The sequence below is a fragment of the Thunnus maccoyii genome, chromosome 8, assembly GCF_910596095.1.
Source record: "Thunnus maccoyii chromosome 8, fThuMac1.1, whole genome shotgun sequence".
NCBI classification, from domain to species: Eukaryota; Metazoa; Chordata; class Actinopteri; order Scombriformes; family Scombridae; genus Thunnus; species Thunnus maccoyii.
Window position 1 is genome coordinate 23,857,188 of NC_056540.1, and position 21,162 is coordinate 23,878,349.

Genomic DNA, 21,162 nt, shown 5'->3' on the forward strand with positions numbered 1-21,162 from the left:
TTATCAAACATAAACAAGAACAAAACTTCTCACATGACATTGCAAATAAATAACTTTGTCTTCTGTACGAAGCTCTACAAATAAAATCTGCCACACAAACGGTCCCTTCCTCAAACACTGCTCTAGTTTCTTATCATCCTTCATCCAGAAAAACTCAACAGAAATTAAAGACATTATACTAAAAAGCGTGACCCTTAAATCATATATAATGAGCAATAAAACATAAAACAGACTTCAATCTCATAACTGTAAATCACATGAATATGATGAAGTCATGAATATGTAGATAAACAAAACAGGTTCAACCTCACAGCTCATTAATTTAACTCTGATTAATTATTAGCTATTTGATCAGATTTTTTCATAACTTCATTCCTTCACAAAGTGATTTTTAAGATGATTTTACTGCAGTTAAAAACATTTCTCTCACTGTCATATCAGATCATCTCTTTTTGATCCGAGTGTTCTCGAGGTTGCAACCAACAATTTTTTTCATTATCCATTCATCTGTTGGTTCTTTTTCCTATTTATTAAATGTTTAGTCACTTTACTTTCAGTCTCCCACGTTCAGCATTCATTAACAGTATATAAACTTTTATTAAATGGTTTATAACAGCCTATAATGTAGTTGTTAGCAGCTTCAGGAGGCTTCATGTGTATAAACACATAATAAATGACAATATAGTAAAACACAGCTGTAATAATATAAAATGTCTTCATAGGAAAAGTTATTATAGATAAATGCTGTGCATTAATGAACACTTAAAAAGTCCTTATATTGGCTACATTATAGTTTGTTATAAACCATTTATTGATTGTATTTTATTAATGTTTACTACCCATGGATGCTAAAAAGGGGGACTTAAGTGTTACCCATGAAAAAGAAGAATATCATCAAGTTTATAGAAGCTTGAATCTGCAAATTTTGTCATTTTATTCTCAAAAAATGACAAATAATCAGTTATCAAAACTTGAAAACTTATTTTCTATTGATCAGCTTATCGTTTTGTAGCTGTAGTTCTCGACTGTTAGTTCTTAATAACACCTTTCACCGTGTCGGGTTTGCCTCGTCTGATCTCCATCCTGTTTGTGTAATCTTGTAGCAAAGCCCAGTGCTTTGTGTTCCCACCTGGCCGCAGGTTAGCAGGTCGCCAGGTAAGCATTTAACAAGCCCTCCATTGGCTTGTCTGCTCCACTTAACACCTGACATACCCCCTCTGTGCCGACCTTTGACCTCTGACCCCAGACTGACAACACGGGAGACGTCTCTCGGATACTTTCCTTTCTCCGCTCCTCTCCTCTTTTCTTCTCGGCCTCTCGCTGAGTGCCGCAGAGTGAGACAAGGTGAAAGGTATCCAGGCGTTTTCTGAGAGGGGGGGCCGCGCAGGTGTTCATGCCTCCACACCTCTCAAGTTCAAAAGCCATTGAGTCCTTAGCAACCAGGTAACAGTCAAACAATGTGTCACCCACCCCCACCCCGAGGCGACAGTGTCTTCTGTTTTACTGTCAGCCCAGCGAGGAAGCACAGAGCGCCGGGCTTTAATCCAAACGCCTCATATTCACGTCATCCTCACCCCCTGACAATGAAAATATACATATTAACCAAACTGCCAACACCCATGCATGTATGACATCATCTGATATTATTCAATCACACCCAAAGTGACAAAAACATGGCCAGACACAAACATTTGTGAAGCTTGAAAATAAAAACACAGGACAGACAGACTTGTGCTTATCTGACAAAACAGCCCCTGTATCATGTCTGAATATGTCCTTCATGCCACTTTTTTTTTACTCACCAACATGTCCAATATTTCCCAGCTCCAGCAGGTTTATGGGTTCAAAAGTGGGAGCTGGTCCAAGCATTACTAGTAACATTAGTGTCAGTAATTTAATGCGCAGGTGTGAATGGATTCTCAAACAAGCCGGGGAGGCCCCCGGCGAGGCCTGCGCAGGACCGCCAGGGCCAGCGGCAGGTTTAAATAAATACGCTGCTGAGCAGACATGTCGGCAGCTGGGGCCCGATATGGCTGCTGCTGTTTGTGTTGTGGCTTTGCGAGGGCGCTGAGGAGAAAGCAGCGGGACTCTAGCATGTTTCCTGGGAGAAGAAGATGAAGAAAAAAAAAACTTCATGAGGAAAATAAGTGGCACCTGAAGACGTGCTGTGAGCTGCCGCGTGTGTGGGCAGCTTATGAATCCTGACTGGTGTCATAGTCAGTGTAGCTGTCATGAACACACCTCCATCAGCTCCCAGTCAGGGCTGTAAATAGTTTTCTTTTTATTGTTAAAGATCACAATGACGACCAAGTTCTTGGAAGTCGTATTAGTCGTATTAGTAGAATTAAAAAATCTTTACAACCTCAAACAGATATTTGACATTTCTGTACTGCAATTTCTTGTTACTAATCAGCTGATATATTTACTAATAGCTGTATGTCTGCAATTAACTCATATCAGACCAGTTGATTGATCAGTTAAGCTTTTTGTTTTTTCATAGACGAAAGCGCACATCTCATAGTATCACTGTTCATCAGCCGGGGCGTTGTTCATGTTTTGCAGTTGTTGATTGAAAGAAGATGGTAGCCTCAAACATCAGCTCTGATGTGTTTTCCATACACGTGTCACTGCGACAACTTGCAGAAATTCAAGGATTTCTGCTTTTACAAATATTGGAGTTACGTGTAGATAAATCAATTCATTATTTAGCAACCTTGCTTGAATGACAGTGTTGCAGAGGTGGGAAGAATATAAGGCTGTGGAGATGAAAAGAGAAAGAGACCCTGAAAAGCTAAAAGATGGCAAAGCGAAAACGCAGGCAAAGAGGAAAACCCCCAGAGCCTCTACGCAGTCCGTCCTCTGAATCGAAGGGAGAGGGAGTCGGTGAGGAGGCCACCAGATGCCAGATGGGCCTGTTCGGGGATGGTTTATGGATTAAGAGCTGAGCAGAAAAGGGGCAAAAAAAAAGCAGGATCAGTTTCAATGTTTCTTTCCAAGCTGCCAAAATTCCCTCATGGATGTCCTGACAGTCATTAAAAAAGCTCGAGCTGTTGATTCCTTCAGGCATGCTGCCAGAGGTGGTATGAAGAGAGTTCACCTCTAAGTCCCGCAGTAAATCCCACGGATTCCCGCTGAGCCAGAGAGAGACACCTGCGGGACATATGATACTGTATATTTCATCTCAGTCTTTGAGCTCAGGTACATCACCATCTCGACGCATTAGCTCAGCTTTAACCCGGCAAAGCCTTTATCATCATTCTCTTATATGTTGGTACTCCTCTATAAAATGCTTTGTATTTGTGAGACTATGTAGATAAACCACTTACATTTGAAATTGTGGAAAAATAGCTTCGGCTTTCCAAATTTTATATCAATTGTTTTCATAAGTAAAATAATAAATAAAGCAGTATCATTTTAGAGGTTTTCTTTATCTCCATTGTCAAATTTCTAACCACATCTTACAGTGCACATGATGCAATAACACTCCTGTCAGTCTTTAAAAGCTGAACAAAAACTAAACACTACATCTACTTACACTACATTTAGTTATTTGCATTTGACTTTTTTTTTGACTGTACAAGTACAGCTCACCTGAAACATTGCAATAAATGGATACTAACTGTGTTTGCCCTCTTAGAAGCTTTTTACTTTTTATTTTTAGTTTTTAGTTTAGTTATTTTCTTGAAAGTAAACAGCCATATCTCAGGATATTACCATTAACAAAACAGTTTATTCGTGGTAAAAATCCTGGCTACATCCTTAATGACAGAAAAGTTGTACAAATTTTCAATTCAAGCTGATTAATGTACTTTTTGTTGCCAGTTTCAAAATGCCTTTCAACAACCTTCAGAGATCATAAAATTGTTACGTCCAGCAGTGAGTCATACATGGAGGGGCAGAGTCTGATATTTTTTCAGATTATGTCAGAGGGCGTTTTGTAATTATTTCTTGTCAAAGACAAGATTTATTCTTATGAGGCGTAAGGCTGTTGTTGTTTCCTCAGTCTTGCCAGGCAGGACATTTTATCAACCTTAAAGTACTCAATCTGCAGCAACAAAACTCACTTTTAAACTGTCTTACAGCCTGGGTTTGGTCAGAATGTCTTCATCATTAACTCTTCCTCGGATATAAACAAGGACTGGAAAACTCCTCAATGAGGTAATAAACTCTTTCAACCTTTTAATGGAAAAGTAAGAGAAAATGTAGTGTAACAGTCAGAAAAATTAAAACTTTATGTAGCAGGATGGCATTCATGAAAATAAACTTGACAGGTTTACTGTAGACTTCTGGACAAAACTGCTGCTTTGTTCATTTTAGTTTATACATAACATTTACAGGAAATGCTGCAGTCTTTTACAACTGGTCACATTGGTCCTCGTGTCCGCAACTCACCTGACCTCTTCTATAGTGTAATATAGTGATGAAATCATCTCCATTCATCAGACAGTAAAATGTGCCCAGTTGTATGCACATACAATACAGTTAAAATCCATCAAACTGCACAATTTAACTGAATATATGCAAAAAAAAATCTTGCAGATAATTTTAAGATTGCTTTTGGAGAGCAGTGTGCATTACATCAATGTAGTTTGCAGCTGCATAAAGAGTGTAATATCCTCAGAAAACTTAGACAAGCCCTCTCCTCCATTTAAACTGTCCATCATTCTGGCAATCCCGTTATGGAGCAGCTCACATGATAGTGATGAGAAGGCCACAGCAACCTTTGTTATTCTGACTTCATTGTGTTTCTCTTGTCGGTGAAACCCTGAGTGGGACTGCAGAACCCTATCCTCCGGTCTATGAATAGCAGGGCAGGTCGGTGGGGGGGGGGGGATAACAATAGCGGAGGGCTTGGGTGTTCCCTGCATCACACACTCTGAGAGACCAACCTTTGGTTCATCCCCGAGTCCCTCATCAAATATTAAGCCTGCTGTCAGTCAGCAGCAGCAGCGCAGCCAGACCTGGACGGGGCAACACTTTTCACAGCTGGTGGGTTGCTGCTATTGGATCGGACACAAACTCTGTGCTGTTCTCTTGTGTCAAAAGATGCTGCTGCAACTGTAAATACATAATGTGAGAAAAGGGTTTGTGACTGTTTCACAAGGTTTTACAGATGAAGCTATGGTGCATCCCCAAAAACAATCAAACTAAAAAAAAAACCATAAAAAGTTATGTTAAGGTTAAAATGTTGCTCAAACAGCAAAAATAACGACCATGATTACTAAAGAACAATGTCCAGTTTACTTTTACTGTCAATGATGCTGATTAAATAGTAACTTTAATTCTTGATTTCTCTGCATGTTGTCTGAACTATTAGTGCACTTTGCAGATAACCTCAAACTTACTGAAACATATTTTAAAAACACATCTGTATGTCTTTGTCCAGACTCTTTGCACCTGCATATAACTCCAATAATTATTTTTCATGTTTTGTGTGTGTTCAGTTCTGTCCACATATCCTTTGTTGCTGGTTGATAGTTGTTTATACTTTTGTTCTACAGTATTTTATACATTTTCTTTGCAGAAAAAAACACAGTTGGTGCAGTTTGGTTCTGGTTGTTGGCAAAAACAAATTCTTCTTATGTGTATCTTAATTATCTTTTAATTACTTCTTCAGACTAGTTTAAAGGTCTGCTGCGATGTTATGTACAATACATTTCCTGTTTTTACCTTTTTAATTTTTATGAGATTTCTTATTTTTTGAGCCTCATTGGAAAAAGTTTTATACATTATGATATTTATTAGCAGCCGTAGATGTCCTTGATGTCAAGGAGCAGCAATAGTGGTGTCATATTATACAAAGTCATAGCAGTGCTGGGAAACAATGATTTATGATGTACATGTACTCATGTACTGTAATCAAGTTTTGAAGTACTTGTACTATGCATTTCTGTTTAATGCCACTTTACACTTCTACCCCACAACAATTCAGAAAGAAATATTTTACTTTTTACACTGTTTATTTGACAGCTACAGTTACTACAGTAGAAACTTCACCTGTATATCTACAAAACATACAAACCAACACTATACACAGTAGTTAAAATCAGCTCCACCTCGACCAACTAGAATAGTAAGTGGTAAATACTAGGGCTGAACGATTTTGAAAAAATATCTAACTGCATTTATTATGTCTAATTTTGCAATTATGATATGATTTGCGATATTACAGGAAATTATCGTTTTTACATCATTATTCTCATTTTCATTGAAAAACATATTAAAGTTATTATGCTGTGATTTTTGTACTTTGGATCTGTACCATACAAAGATGTTTGAATGTCATTTCATTTAAAATGGTATTTTGACACATTTCGCCTTTAACAAATATTGATCCTCCTGCAATTTGAAAATTGCAACCATATTGTGATTTTGATAATATTTCGATTAATTGTTCAGCCGAACATGAATGCATCAGCAATAATAATCTAATGATAAAGTATTTGGTAGTATAACACTCACAAGGGCCAGTACATTTTGTTGGTAAAACTTACAGTAAAACTTTGAGTGCAGGACATTTACTTGTAATGTTTAAAGTGTCTTATTGCTGCTTTTCCTTAAAGGTCCAGTGTGTAGGATTTAGTGGCATCTAACTGAATGGACTCAGCAGAAATGGAATATAATAGTCATAACTATGTTTTAATTAGTGTATAATCACCTGGAAACAAGAATCGTTGTGTTTTCATTACCTTAGAATGAACCCTTTATATCTGCATAGGGTCCTCTTCTATGGAGGCCGCCATGTTGCACCGCCATGTTTCTACAGTAGCCCAGAACGGACAAACCAAACACTGGCTCTAGAGAGGGCCTTTCACAATTTTTGTGAGTTTCACGGCCACCATAGGCTCTCCTACACACTTGGAAGGGGAGGGTGAGGGGTATTCAGCTGGTTGTAATCTGCAGCCTCACCACTAGATGCCACTAAATCCTACACACTGTACCTTTAAGTAAAGATTATGACTATTTTGTCCACCACTGTTGAAAATTGTGGTGGAAATGAATATGTGGCGCTCACTGATACCCAGCTGACAGTGATGGTAAATCTGCATCACATCTGCCAGACCAGACAGAAACTTTTGGATTTTTAAACCCATGAAAATGAAAATAAACATGTTTTACTGGATTTAGTTCACATTCCTCCCGATGGGGATTAATTCCTTTCAGAGGGCTCTCTTGTGAATTTGTCGTGTTGAAGAGGAAGGAGGAGGAAGGCAGATGAGTAGATGGATACAGAAACCCCCTCCTTACGACTCCCCTCCACCCCCTGCTTCTTTGTGCCAGTTTTGGGATTAGTCACCAGATACTGCAGATATTAATGACTCCTGTTAAAATGAATATTACGTGTCATCAAATCCCCTGTTGTATGATTTCATTTCCACACCCCTGAACACATAATGGTGGAAAATAGAACTCCTGGACCTGTCAGAAAGGCTGTAAGTCCTGTTAGATCCTGTCAAACAAACAAAAAGGAAGAAAATATTTTTTCGCAGGGACCATAGTGGCGATAATGTTTCAGCTGACATTCTCCCTCGATACACCTGAGACAGGTGACTTTTGCGGTGAGAGGATTATCTGTTATGGAGTTTGAAGAGGTTCCCATTGTCCGAGGCCAGGAATATGAATAACCAAAGAGCTGGCGTCGCTGAAGGGGGAAGACGTTGGCAGTGAGCTGACACGAAGACAAGATTAGCTCATCAAAATATATGAATTAGTAACACAGTAAAGACACTTTGGATGACACTCTTCATCAGAGCCACCTTTGACTATGAAACACTGCTATTGGCCCGTTTATGAATAAGTGATTGGGTTTCCAAATTTGACTCAATTATTCAGACGATAATTGGCCCAGCTTAATTGGTGGTGGAGCATAAAAGATTCAGGGTGCCCCTTAAGTGCAGCACATCAGGCGCCACTTATAATGATGACAGATGGCTGTTTGTTGGGTTGGGTGTCAGATGGGAAGGCTTTGTCATATTCACACTTCCCCCTTGTTAGGAGACAGATCAGGTTTTTCCTTCTCAGAGCGCTACACAGTTTCTCTTTTTCATACGCCAACTGTGACTGCAGTGAATTATTGAGACGCCGCAAGCTGACGAAGTGCCAACCAGGGGTCCTCTGTCAGCGAACACGTCAAATGTTTGGTTTGTGTTTCTTTTGGGCTAAATCAGCTTAATGAAGTACTTTACGGAAAATGTCTCCTGTTACAGGCTGAACTAAGTGGAACATTTTTACAGCAAAATTGTAGATTACATAAGATTTTATCATCTGGGTTATGAGGGGAAAAGTGGTTGAGCTTTATTTTCTCAAAATATATAACCATAAAACAATGTTACAGAGTAGAAACATATGAAAACCAAAAGTAAAAGATATTCTGAAATAAATGATCATAGGAATAAATGCAGACAAATTATATAATAAAACCATCAAATTGTGAAATAATCCAATAAATCTTTGAAACTCAGCTCATGAAATAAAAATGCAGGTCGTTTTTATTTAATTCCAGTAGTTTTTATTTCAAAATGTCCTTGTTCCAAAGTCTGTTTTTGCCTCAGTGACCACCAAATCGTTTCATAATGACGCTTTTTTTTCTTTATCTGTCAGTCAAGGCAAACTGAGCAGAGCCAGTTATGGGATTGGATGTTCACTCACTCAAACCAAAGCAACAGCCAATCACTGGCTCTCCCCTGTTACTGTGAAAAGCAGTAAGATGAAATAACAGTTCATATTATGAAGCTTTGTTTATTCAGGAAATATCACTGAGATCAAGACCTCGTTTGCAAGACAGACCTGAAAACAGGTTACGTTTACACAGGATCACAATAAGACACATTCATTCACATCACAATCACAAAACAAGCTTCATACACTCAGACACACAAATATTATGAAGAATATCAGCTGGTAAAACTTTAAAGTCACTCAGAAGTAACTTGAAACTGTTTTTAGATTTCATAAGACTGAGGTTGTGTCTGAAATCTCTCCCCTGTTCACTCATTGATTACTTCCCAAAATACAGACACAGTAGTGAAAAGTAAACTCAGATTTCGGACACTTACTAATCACCATCATTTTTCTTCGTAACTGACAGTTCAACAGTAATTTTTGCATCTATAAAATGCGGCACATTGATTCGTGGGATTGCAGACTCTGATTTTGGGCATTCAAATAAAATGTCAGAGGGTACATTAAGTGCACTAAATAGTAAATAGAGAATGATTTCGGACACAGACTAAGAGCCCACAGCCATGCTAGCTGCTCTTTACTTTGCGGCTTTACTTGGGCACAGCAGTGCTTCTAGCTAAATGCAAAGTATTGGACAAATTAAAATATTTGCCTGATGATGGCGCTATATGAAAGATCAGGAAATAACCAAAGTTATTACAAGTCATCCTGAAGTGATTTGTTGAGACATTTCCCTCAAAACCACAAATGCCAACCTGTTGGTGGCACTAGAGGAAAAGTCACCACAATCAGCGAGTTTCGTCCTCTGGGGACCAAGAATTTCACACCAATCAATCTAATAATTGTTGGATATTTCAGTCTGGACCAAAGTGGTGGACCAACAGCAACTTTACCATCCCTAAAGTCACAAAAACTGTTTTATTTCACATTTTCATGATTATATAACAGATTTTGTCTGTATTTATTTACTGTATGTGGTTATTTATATCAGAATGTTCTGTTTATTTATGTAACATTGAACAGTTTGCATCTCGATAGAAAACAATTAATACAGAGCCTCATATACAATATTACTAGTAGAATAATCATCGACAATCATTTACATTTGACCATCTATAAAAAGTTTTAAATCTTGCAACAATAATCCTCTGTGGCTCCAAACTCCAGAGACAAATAACAGTATTATACCTAAAGACAACTAAAATGGAGTTCACCACAAATGTATTTATTTTTCTTCAACTTTTGCCCCACAAATTACCAAAACATTCACAGACAAACACCCAGCAGCTTATTTTTATTCATTAGTGGTACATTAATAAAGGGGCTAATTAACATGAATGAGGCTGCGGTCAATTTTGAGCAGAACAAACAACATTTTCAACTTTGCCATTTCTCATAAGTGTATAATCACTAATGATACATTTAGCATTGAAAACACACAAAAAAGAACTGAATTTCTTCTGAATCACACATGAAAACTCCACATTGTATGAGTTAGCACTGCGTGTACACACACCTAATGTCTTCCTGTGTTCAGCGTTTTCTACATTTCCCGTCCCTAATTGCCTAATAATTTAAACACACTTAAGTTGGCTCATTAGCTGTGTATGAAGACTTAAGGGGGGAAACACCTGTTCATTTACTTAATGAACTCCGAAAAACACTGCACTGTGTTCAGGGGCAAGAAAATAAACCGAGACATAACATAGTGGTCTCAAGACATACAAACCTTTAATGGAACTCCAATACTAAAAAGTAAATATCAGCATTTATGCTTTTGTTAATCTACCTTTAGAGACGGGCTGGAGCGGCTTTCTGGGACTGTAAATCAAGTGTTTCCTCTCTTTGGCCTTCCACTGGAAAAATAATGAAGGGATTCATGAGGCCTGGGGCAAAGCTGGGAGTTTTGAATGAGGAATGAAGTAAATATCCAAAAGAAACCATTTGGATTGTGTAAATGATATTTCCGTGTGTGCACGCAAGTGAGACACAGATCTGCTGAGGAAAATGATAATTGTGAAAGTGGTGGAAAAAAAAACTGAAAAAATTGAAATTGCTGCCACGGCTGCTTAGTGCAGAATGGGCAGGTGCTCCGTGCTTCATCAGGGAGGACTTAAAGCATGTGAAGACTCTGAAGGAGTTCCCGTCTACCATGATCCCATCTGGTGCCAGTTCTTTTTTAATCACCCAGTAGTCATGTGGCCTCGCTGAAGTCCTTCATCTGTAGCGCTTCTTCCACTAATCTGTAGGTAATCTTTGCCATTTGTTGTGCAGTATTTCAAGGCCACAAGATACTGGCTGAATATTCAAAACTGTTCTTGCCAGGTTAAGTGAAAGCATTTAAATTTTTTCAATGAAGACAAATGTCTTGGATATTAATTTTAAATGTCTATAAAGAACCTATTCCACATGGTATACTTTCCAATATAGCCCATTAAGTTGAGTGTTGATAGATGTAGTTATGTACAGACTTGCGAGAATCTGAGTTTTGGGGGTCTGATCGCTAATATTTGCTGTTTAGCATTAACAATAAGTACGGCTGAGGCTAAAGGGAATATAATTTTGATTTGCAAGTATTTGGTCATACCTTGGTTCTCTGCGTTGTCTTCCATACCGCTCTGCAGGAGCAGAGTCACTCTGGAATTGACATCATTGTTGTGTGTCACCTTGCAAGTGATGCAGAGAACTCTTTGAAATCCAATTTAAGCGTCCAGACTGAGACGCATCTGTGGAATCGCATTTCAAACCACCTCCAAATGTGGCTTGGATCCGATTTGCAAAAATCGCATTTAATGTGTTTTTTTTGTTGTTTTTTTTGCCGGCCAGACTTTCCAAAATCAATCTGGATTCAATCTGGATATGACAAAAAACAGGTTTGGGCTGGCAATCTGAACAAGGCCATTAGGTCCAAACAATATTCTATATACAAATCTGTTCCCTTTATCGCATAAATTAAATAAATATGTAATGACCTGGTCATGTTCCAAAGAGTTTAGAGAACTATGCGACATACACAAGACTTTTTTGTCTGCTCCTGTAAATAATAAATGAAGATAATTAATATTATGTGGCTGTGTGTGTATTCAACCACACATTCCACAACTGAAACACAGACCATGTGGACACCAGTCCACCAATCATGGATCCTTTCATTGTAGCCCGGTTCTTGACCTCTGAGTCACTGCCTATATCTCAGATTTTTGTCAGTGATTCAAAGAGGAGCTTACTGACAGCTATTTCCCCCAGCAAGCCAATCACAGCTTTCTAGACAGGATTAAGAATGGGAATGTCATCTGTCTGCGCTGGTAACAGAAAAATGGCAACAAGCACGGATGAGATCACAGTTATACAGGTTGTTGTAAGCTGAATGTCAATCAGTTTGAATTAATTTTGAACCGCAGTTTCTGCATTGACTGAAAATGACATTGACAGGACTGATTAATCAATCACTACTGATTGATTAGGGCATAATGTTGCCCAACAAAAAAAATGGCCACCACAAACACAATGTCAGACATGGAAACAAAATGGCAATTTAGACTGATTATCAAGCTACCTGCTTTGTCCTGTTCTGAGCATCTAGTTCTGCAAATGCACAGTGTAACAGTGTGACTGAGAACATGATGGCATGTTTTTCACATAGGAATTACAGCTCATGTCATCCGTAATCGATGTGGCGACTTCAGGATGGACTTGACCCATGTACTGTCACCGTCTGCCATCTTCACCAGCACCCTTTGCTCACACCTCTCTATGCTGGAAACCTAAGACCACAGGCCACAAAGGGCTGTGTAAAGCATCTCACCCTTCCCTCTCAGTATAGTAATTAACCTGCCTCTAACCTCCCTGTCCAGCAGCATCCACGGAACAGCCTGGACACTTCACACAACAGCCTGCACACAGGAACCTGACCCTCATGGGTCCCTTTCTTCTTTTGTGACACTTTTCTGTGTGGCACTTCCCAAACTATGGCGGCCCGCCATACCTTGCACACACGAAATGTCATCACGTTCTTTAATGACTCCATGTCTCGATTAAAACAGTCTGACAGATCACTATGAATTAGTAGCTACTTATAAGTGATTTCATATGTTATAATATGGGACAGAGAAAAAATGCTCTTGATGTACAACTCAAGCGATGAAGTCAGTAAATCACAGGCTCCACTCTGTCCATAGACAATTTGCAAAGTAAGAAAACATTAAAGACTTATTAACTTTTAGTGGACTTTCAATGCAGGTCAAGAAATGGAAATAGACTAAACAGCCAATAAAAGCATGAGCCCTTCTTTGGCGCAAGTCATGACAAAAGCAGCCCTTAAATCACATGTGAACAACTCTGCCTTGTTCATAACGCAGACTGTCAAGAAATGCCACATCTAGCATGTTTGTAAGGGTGAACCTTTGGGGCAGTCCAGCACCTTTATTTCCATCAATAATTTCCTGTCCTCGGCTGATGACCTTAGAGCCCCCAGAACAGGCTGGTTTTGATTAACAGTACCTGCAGGGTTTGTGACGCTGTGATGGATACTCTGAAAAAAATCACACCATCCAGGTTTTCCACACTGCCCACATTGTGTTGGACAGAGAAAGGAATTCTAACGTCACCTCGCATTATATCAATGCTTTCGTGCTGTTCAATACGAGGCAGCTACTTTTTCCAACATACAATTTTTGTTACTGGCAATCCAGTGAGAGAACATTGTCTGTTACCACCAAGAAATGACTCAAGCACTGTCTCAGCACATTTCTTTCAAACATTTCAAGAAAAATCCCTTGATTTAAACATTTCGGTGCTGCTCTATATCGTGCCAGTCCCCCATTTGACTATATATTGTTGTTGGCTGGACCAGCAGGGTGGTGTTGTGATTGTTGTCACGGTCCTTCAGCCAGAGGGCCTGGGCTCAATTCCCCTTGACAGCCCAAATCCACCCTGCTGAGGTGCCCTTCAGCAAGATATGGAATTCCTACCAGCTGCAGGGATGAAGTTCTGAAGTGGACTTAGGCTATGTTCACACTGACATTGAACCTGGTACAACTTTTGTGGGACTGCAGTACAATGTCATCCGGGAAGGCCAATCAAATACGTGTAAGTGCACATTCCTTGTCAAGTGTGCAACGTTAGCGCTGTATTTCTGCTGTTTACCTCGCAATTGGTGCCGCTGTGATAACTTACAATAAGTTGTAAAATCCTGTCTTAGAGTATTATGAGTTTGATGAGCCTTCAAACACATTAATCTGCTACATAAACTGGCCTTCCTGGATCATATTTCATTGTCTCACTGGTATGTACTTGAGGCAATACCACCAATGCAGCCCCTTGCGTTTTTTTTTTTTAATGCAGGGATGTTTTTTGGTCCGAACACCAACTTATCCTGAGATCACACTACATCATGTCGGCCAGATAATTTCCCAACCTGACAGACATGGGGCGTTGGGAAGGAAAAGGAACGTTTGTTGCTCATTTTCTGTCTGAATTGTTTTGACTTTTCTCACCTAGTTTGCCAACTCCTACAAGGATTTCTCTGACATTGCCAAGTAGGACTGCAGAGCGCATAACTGCAAACATGGCAAAGCAAACGATGCTGCGTATCCACACATTCAGCCTCTTACTCCCAACTGGGAAGTTAAAAAGATATTGCCCATCTTTACAGTTCGGTGATGACAAATGGCTCCAGGTTCACGTCCACTGATAAAAACATGATTACATATATACACATTTGTTGCTGGTGCTGCCAGGTGGAAGAGTAAAGTTGGTCCCTGGCACCTCACGATCACCTTTGTTTGTCGAGTCAGTCATGAAAGACAGAAACCTACTGGTCAGTGTGGCTTCATCAGCCAGGTTGTAGTATTCTCAGCCAAGAATAACCCCCGAAAAGAAAGATATTCTTTTTTTGGTTGCTGAAAATATTTGCTTCATCTATCAAATTTTTCACAAAATCTCATCACCTTCAAGTTTTGGCAATTTTTATATTCTCTTCATCTAAATGTAGCGTTCTATTTATTGTTCTTCTTTGGGCGGAGAATACTGTCCGATCTCTAGGCTCAATGAAACCCTTACTACTCCCTTTGGAAATCATCGACGCTTTGCCGTCAAGTTAAAAATATAAGTCGTTTTTCTTGATTCCTGAAGAGTTGACATTGTGGAGGTTCACTGGTGATATGGACCCTCTGTACACATCATGAAGCACGCCATTTACAAAGACACCTGGTGGAAAAATCCATATACCCCCGTACCTTTTGTTCTTTGGAAAGAGACAGGATAGACAGACCACATAGTTTCAACACATTTCAACAGATTTTCCTGGTTTGAAAGGACGTCCCGGGAGAGAAACGAACACCTGAAGCAGTCACTCATGGATGTCAATAAACATGGACTCATACTGTATAACATGCCATCTTCACACACTATTGTTTCTCCACTGAGGCCTGAACAAGAGACTCATTTTTGCGGCTCCATACTGAATGAATTTTCCAGTCAAATATGGAGTGAAAGTTCCACTCTGTCGCAAGTGAAATGGGACATAATTTGAGGGAGAGATCAACATGGAATTAGCATACTTCCACAAATCCAGAAGGGATATGACCTCTGTAATTAGCAATAATGTTCAATTCATTTTGGCTATGACCATTTTTTCTCCACAGAAGCACTTATTTAATCCCAGAGCCATAGTTTCCCACTTTAAAAAATGCCACAGTGGAACGTCTACATCTATATTCACACTTTTCAGTGTCTCAAAGCACTGCAGCATCTCCTAAGTAGTCTTTTGAAAAGCCTCAAAGTGTCATCTTTGGGTAAACGCTATTTTCAGTGGACTGTAATGAATAGCACTTAAAAAACTGAATGGCTCTCGTATCAGGTTTTGTATCCAAAGCATTTTGGGGAACAATGAGGGAGGAATCACAAAGCAAAAGAAAAAGAGAAGTCGAGTTGAGTAATGACCTTGTAATCTGCCTCCCTGCTTATATTTTCACTGTGCCCATTAACTCTTTTATGTATATTTATCTTCTAACAGATGCTGTAAGTAGTGACACCCAACTCTGGTCCCACCCAGTTACTGTCTCTTTGTTGAAGGTTGGCACAGTGCTGAGATGAGGGTAAGTGCTCAGGTGTGGGATCATTACTGTCATTTTTACATGATGATATCATTATGTTTCAGTCTAACAGAGGAGATCCTTTATCAAACATATGATCTGTACAGGCCTGCAAGAAGTCTCAATTATTAGCTCTGAAAAGCCCAAGTTAATTTATCATCTGCTTTGCAGGAGTGAGACGACCTCTGACCTTTCGTTACAATGTGCTCACATGCACCATGTCTGCCAGTGTCTCAGTAAGTCTCTTTTCTTTGATTTAAATCAACTTTTGTACCTCTTTTATTTAGGCAGAGTTCTTATATGGCTGCTTGTGTTTGGATGTTTAACATTTGGGAACTTTGGGAAAACATGTTTATATTTCTCAGAGTAAGGTATTGACAAAAGTTCTATTTGGTATCAATAACCAAAACTTAGGTATTGGCACATGATCGATGATTTACTCTCAAATCATGAACACAAATACAAAATAATCATTAACTACAAATTATTGAATTTAATTTGTGTGAGTTATTACTACAAATAACTATAATTATTATTATTAACAATATCTGTATCAAAAGAAAGTTCTCATTACTTCTTCACAGTTGACTCTACATTCACTATGTTCTTATAGTTTCTCCACTACATTGTTAAACACACATGTTCAACTCAGTCTCACGAAATTTAATATACAGATTTGTGTACATGGGCACGAATTTCCCATTTTTTTGTGACACTCAGCACAACTTTCAAACTAATTTATTTCAACTGGAGGTATCTTTTGTGCCTGCACCATGTTTTTCAACATCTGATCATGAGATTTTATCCTTGTTTTTACTTGTTTATTTTAATTTTATCAGTACAGTCAATGGTCTGCATCAGTCCGCTGGGCAGACTGGATGATGATGATGATGATGTTTTTCCTCACCGTGTTAAGGTTTTCTTTTAATGATATCTTCCACATTTCTCAACACAAAAGTGTCCCTGATAACTCAACAATACTTAAGCAATATTACATGAGAGGGTGTGCTTTATCGTCATTGTTGGCACGACATTGATGCGGTCAGGAATGAGGTGCTTGCGCCGAGTTCTGTAAGCGTCACTGAAGTGGGGGGAAGTGGAAAGTTGAAATCGTGAATTGACTTAAACGTGACTTTCTCATGGTACTGTATTCATAATTATTATTGCAGCCAAACCCGTAACCGTAATGAGAGGAGCAGATCATGGCACAATGAAAAAAAAAAAGCGAGTGCACGTGCCACAGAAATAAGGTTACCTAGAAGAGTTACCGGGAGGTGTGTGTGTGTGTGTGTGTGTGTGTGTGTGTGTGTGTGTGTGTGTGTGTGTTGGCACTGTAGTTTATAACTTTGCCTAATCTAGGAAAATGTCAAGTAAAAAGTAAAGGAAACACCTCCATTGCAAATTAAATACAATATGTAAGGAGGGATGTGATGACTTCTACAGTTTCAACAGCAATGTTCATATTCAGCCTGTATTGTTATTAGGTCATCTTACCATTAAGTAATAGCTTCCTATAATAAGAACAGTTCTATTAACCAGCTCTAACATATTTATTTCACCACAGCCCCAAAATAGTCTATTTAGGTTGGTTTGGGTTTTATAGCTACGTTGTCATCATCTTTTCAAATTAGCTGAAAATCACATTTTCAAAAATCGAATTGGCTTAAAGTTTCATTATTGTGGAGGTGTAAACAATAGAAACTATATAAATGCAGTGGTGGTTGGTTAGTGTGTAGCCTGAAGTGAAATTGTGTTCCTTGGTAAACTGTGTTTAGGCAGGTGAAAGACAAATGGACAAACAGGCATAAATGACCAACAGTGTTGTCATCTGCAGATATTTTTGTAAACAATCTGTTATTGGCTACTCTAGTCAATGCTGCTCCTGATCCTGATTCCTGACTCCTGATCATATATTAACAATAAACACAAATAAAACAGAAAAATAAAGAAACCATTTAATGGTGTAGCCAACTTACTCATAGTAGAAGCACAAAAATCAAGAAAAATGGCCAAATCAACAAAATCTGAGCAAGTCAACAAAATCGGGCAGTTTAGTTGCGCTGCTACTATAGTAAGTATGGTAGCCTAAAGACGCTCGTTTGGTTTTAACTAGGCTGCCGTAATTGCTGTAAGCAGATGGCTCAACCGCAGTCAAAACGCTCCACTTCTGAAACACCCCCAGTGGAGTAGGTCGCCGTGTAGAGGGCGGAACAAAACCGCGTTGGAATGCAACGCAGACATGCCTGGTGGGATGCCGGCGTGAGGAAGAGCACCGTGTTGTGGGCGGATGTGGCGCGTTCGACTACTGTTTGAGGTTGTCTGCCATCAGTGGGCTTAATTCCGTTTCAAATTGCTGCGGTCAGCCGCAATATGAATCCAAACGCCACTAAATCTATTAAGAAAAGGCGTTTTATAGCCTGTGATTGTAAAATGTGAAGTTGCTCATTTATTTTCATATTTCCAAGAATATGTGGCTGAAGATATTTAATATGAAACCATCTTTCTTAAAACATAGTCTTCCTCAATTAATACTGAGCCACGTCATCCAATAAAGCACTCCAACGTATGTGTATGTGTGTGTGTAAACAGGATGAAGACGGGATTATCAAACTGGACTTTACATTTCAAATCCCCATCTGATCCCTGCACTTGTCACTCAAACTGGACTTTAGATTGTTCATTGCATTCTTTGCTTGAATAAAACAGATTCTGATTGAATGTACGATGTCATGCTGCCATAAAATCCCAAAACCAAGTATCAAAAAGATACAAAAAATCTCCAGGGTTGCGTAAATAGTAACCTATGCACTAACCCCAACCCTAACCCTAACCCAAGCACTTAAGGCCTTCCTCCAAGCCTGTAGTAATGTATTAGATTTTCAGCAGTATTATATTATCTCATTTTGGTAACTATTTCCACTAAAAAGAAGCTTCATATTATAAATTGGGCCTTCAAAGTGCTCTCTGAAACTAGGTCTGGGATACTTTTGTCCATTAAATGAAAAAATTAAAACTTTGTCATAAAGCTAAACCAAATACATCTAACATATGTCAGTATGAAGATTCCACAAAAAGCTAAACTACAAACTTATCAGAGCTTTATTTTAAGAAGGGCTGCGACTTGTTGCATTTACATTATCAATTAATCTGCTCATTAATTTCTCTATTAACAGTTTTGCTGATAAAATGTCCGAAGACTGTGAAAAATTTTCATCACAATTTGCAAAGTCCAAGTTGATGTCTTCAAATTGCTTGTTTTGTCTGAAAAAAAACAACAACAACAAAACAAATATGTTCAGTTTACTATCACAGCCAAATCTTCACGTTTGAGAAGCTGGAACCAGAAGATTTTTGGAAGTTGTTGCTAATTATTTATTTCTCGTAATCAACTAGTTGATTAATTGACTATTTCTTTCAGCCCTACTTTGAAGACAGGAGGTGAATATTTGATGCTTAAAACATTTTCACTTGACTTTTTCTTAAACTGAGTACCTAAGGTGGAAATCTATCACTCCAACACAGACCGTTTTTAATGTAAGGCTGTGAATGCTTATCTCAGCAAATACTACGACACCACCAGTTTTTTTTGGTTAGATTGACAGAATATCACATGCCCAGTGAAGAGGCTTTTGCTTTGTTATTGCTCCCCTCCCTCTGCATCAAAAATCTGATACAAGAGCTATTCAGTTTTAAGTGCTATTCATTACAGCCCACTGAAAATAGCATTCATCCATGTCCTCTAAAGAGACTTTCAGTTTTCTGTCCCCGCGCCTCTTTTTCAGAATCTGTGCTTTTACTGGCAGGTCTCCTCACCAGACCAACGACTATAAATATGACCCCTCTGAATGCCCACATCCTTGCCCCTAAAATAAATCATACGCCTTTCAGCTGAAGCAGACACATGGCACCTACCAGGACAGTCCCGTCTGCCTACACAAGCTGCAGTCTGTAAACGAGACAAGCAGAGTTCTCAGATCACGATCTACCAGTAGACACACACACACACACACTTAGGGACACCCACAGACAACAGAGAAGAGCAATCGTCTGAAGTACCCTGGGAACTAAGCACTGCTGGCTCACCTCGGGTCTCTGAATAACTGGATGCCAGCTCTGGCCTAGCGCAGGCCCTGCCTTGCTTTGCCTGTCACTCCTGTTGCTGCTGGCTGGCCCGCTGCGCTCTAACAGAGAATAGGAGCCAGTGTGGTGACCAGGGGGACTGGAGCTCATCAGAGGGGTTGACTCAGTCCTGCCTACTCCCTCAACGCTGCGGGTCTGGCACTCTGCGCAGGTGGAAAACGGAAGAGGGTGAGTGGGTAATCACGAGGGTGTTGGCCCTGTTCTACCCACACAAAAAAAAAGCACAGCCCACAACTATGGCCCTCTTACCAGCTTGTCGTGTGTGGTTTTTTGAGACTGTCATCGCAGAGTTTCAGCAATGAGAAACACAGACGGGCAGGAAGAGGAAAGAGAAACACAAAAAAGCAGGACGTGTGCCCACTGAATTCAAGTAAATACAGTCTGAAAGCTCAGAGTAGAGGCAAAAGACCTTCAGAGGGAAGAAGTGTTTTGGTTTCATGGTGGACCAAAACTTATTCTGAGACTACAAAGTAGTGAGCAAATTTAAGGTGTCACAGTGGTTGAATAAATATTAACAAATACATCGTATAGTTTGACTGTTTACCTTTGCATCTCCACTGGTGTGTGTACCGAAATGGAGAGTGAGCAAACACCAAAACCAACTAACACACAAAATGAGTCACATGCAGCTTCTGAAGAAACAGGGAGACAAATTCATTTTGACGTAAATCACCCCTGACTTTTGCCAATCTGTCAAAAGCCTCACCCTCCCCAGGCATTATCCGCTCCGTGATATTCTTTCCTTCCGTCTTTAGGGGAACGTCGGTGTTGTGAGTGTCTAAGCTGGAAACGGGCTGCAGTTGTTTTCTTTGCAAAAACACCTGTCTAAACAGCAGCAAAGCCAAGGGCAAGTCTCGCCTGTCAGCGTCGGTGACAGCTCTTGACAAAAATTCAGCAGAGACAATTCTTAAGACGTCCACTCAAGCGAAACAATGCACGTGTGCTGGAATGACCCCAGCTGGGCTGCCTGACTCTCCATTAAGTTTCAGTGTTGTTTGTAGCAGCTCAGCAGTGACATCGAACAACACCTGGATGAAGATAAAATGTAAGAGATTCCCGTAAAGATACTGTCTTTGTTTTGTTTGTCTCTGTGGTTTCAAATGCATTTAATCCACTGGTGGTTTCAGTGACATTGACTCAGGGGGAAAAAAAGGCTAAACCCAAAACCAGAACCCTCTTACAGTTGTGTGACAGCAACAAAAGACCGGACGATTTAAGTGATTACTTAATAAAGCTTACAACCATT

At 39.5% G+C, this 21,162-nt stretch overlaps 1 protein-coding gene and 1 long non-coding RNA gene across 12 annotated transcripts in view; one reads left to right on the forward strand and one right to left on the reverse strand.

Moving 5' to 3' along the window:
- Nucleotides 1–21,162, forward strand: part of LOC121901576 — a 214,293-nt gene that overhangs the window by 148,720 nt on the left and 44,411 nt on the right. For all 9 annotated transcript variants that reach the window (XR_006097325.1, XR_006097324.1, XR_006097319.1 and 6 more), the window contains 2 exons: nt 15,698–15,779; nt 15,948–16,012. This is a non-coding gene — a long non-coding RNA (uncharacterized LOC121901576). The remainder of the gene's footprint in view (nt 1–15,697; nt 15,780–15,947; nt 16,013–21,162) is intronic.
- Nucleotides 4,155–21,162, reverse strand: part of rab28 (RAB28, member RAS oncogene family) — a 47,865-nt gene continuing 30,857 nt past the window's right edge. The window contains exons 8-10 of one of the 3 annotated variants that reach the window (XR_006097317.1): nt 19,860–20,059; nt 19,689–19,722; nt 4,155–5,058 (exon numbers count right to left, since the gene is read on the reverse strand). Coding sequence is in view for 1 of the 3 variants with exons in the window: in XM_042418409.1 (XP_042274343.1) it covers nt 20,038–20,059 (22 nt within the window). In the remaining 2 variants the exon portion in view is untranslated. The other 2 variants (XR_006097318.1, XM_042418409.1) reach the window with 2 other exon arrangements.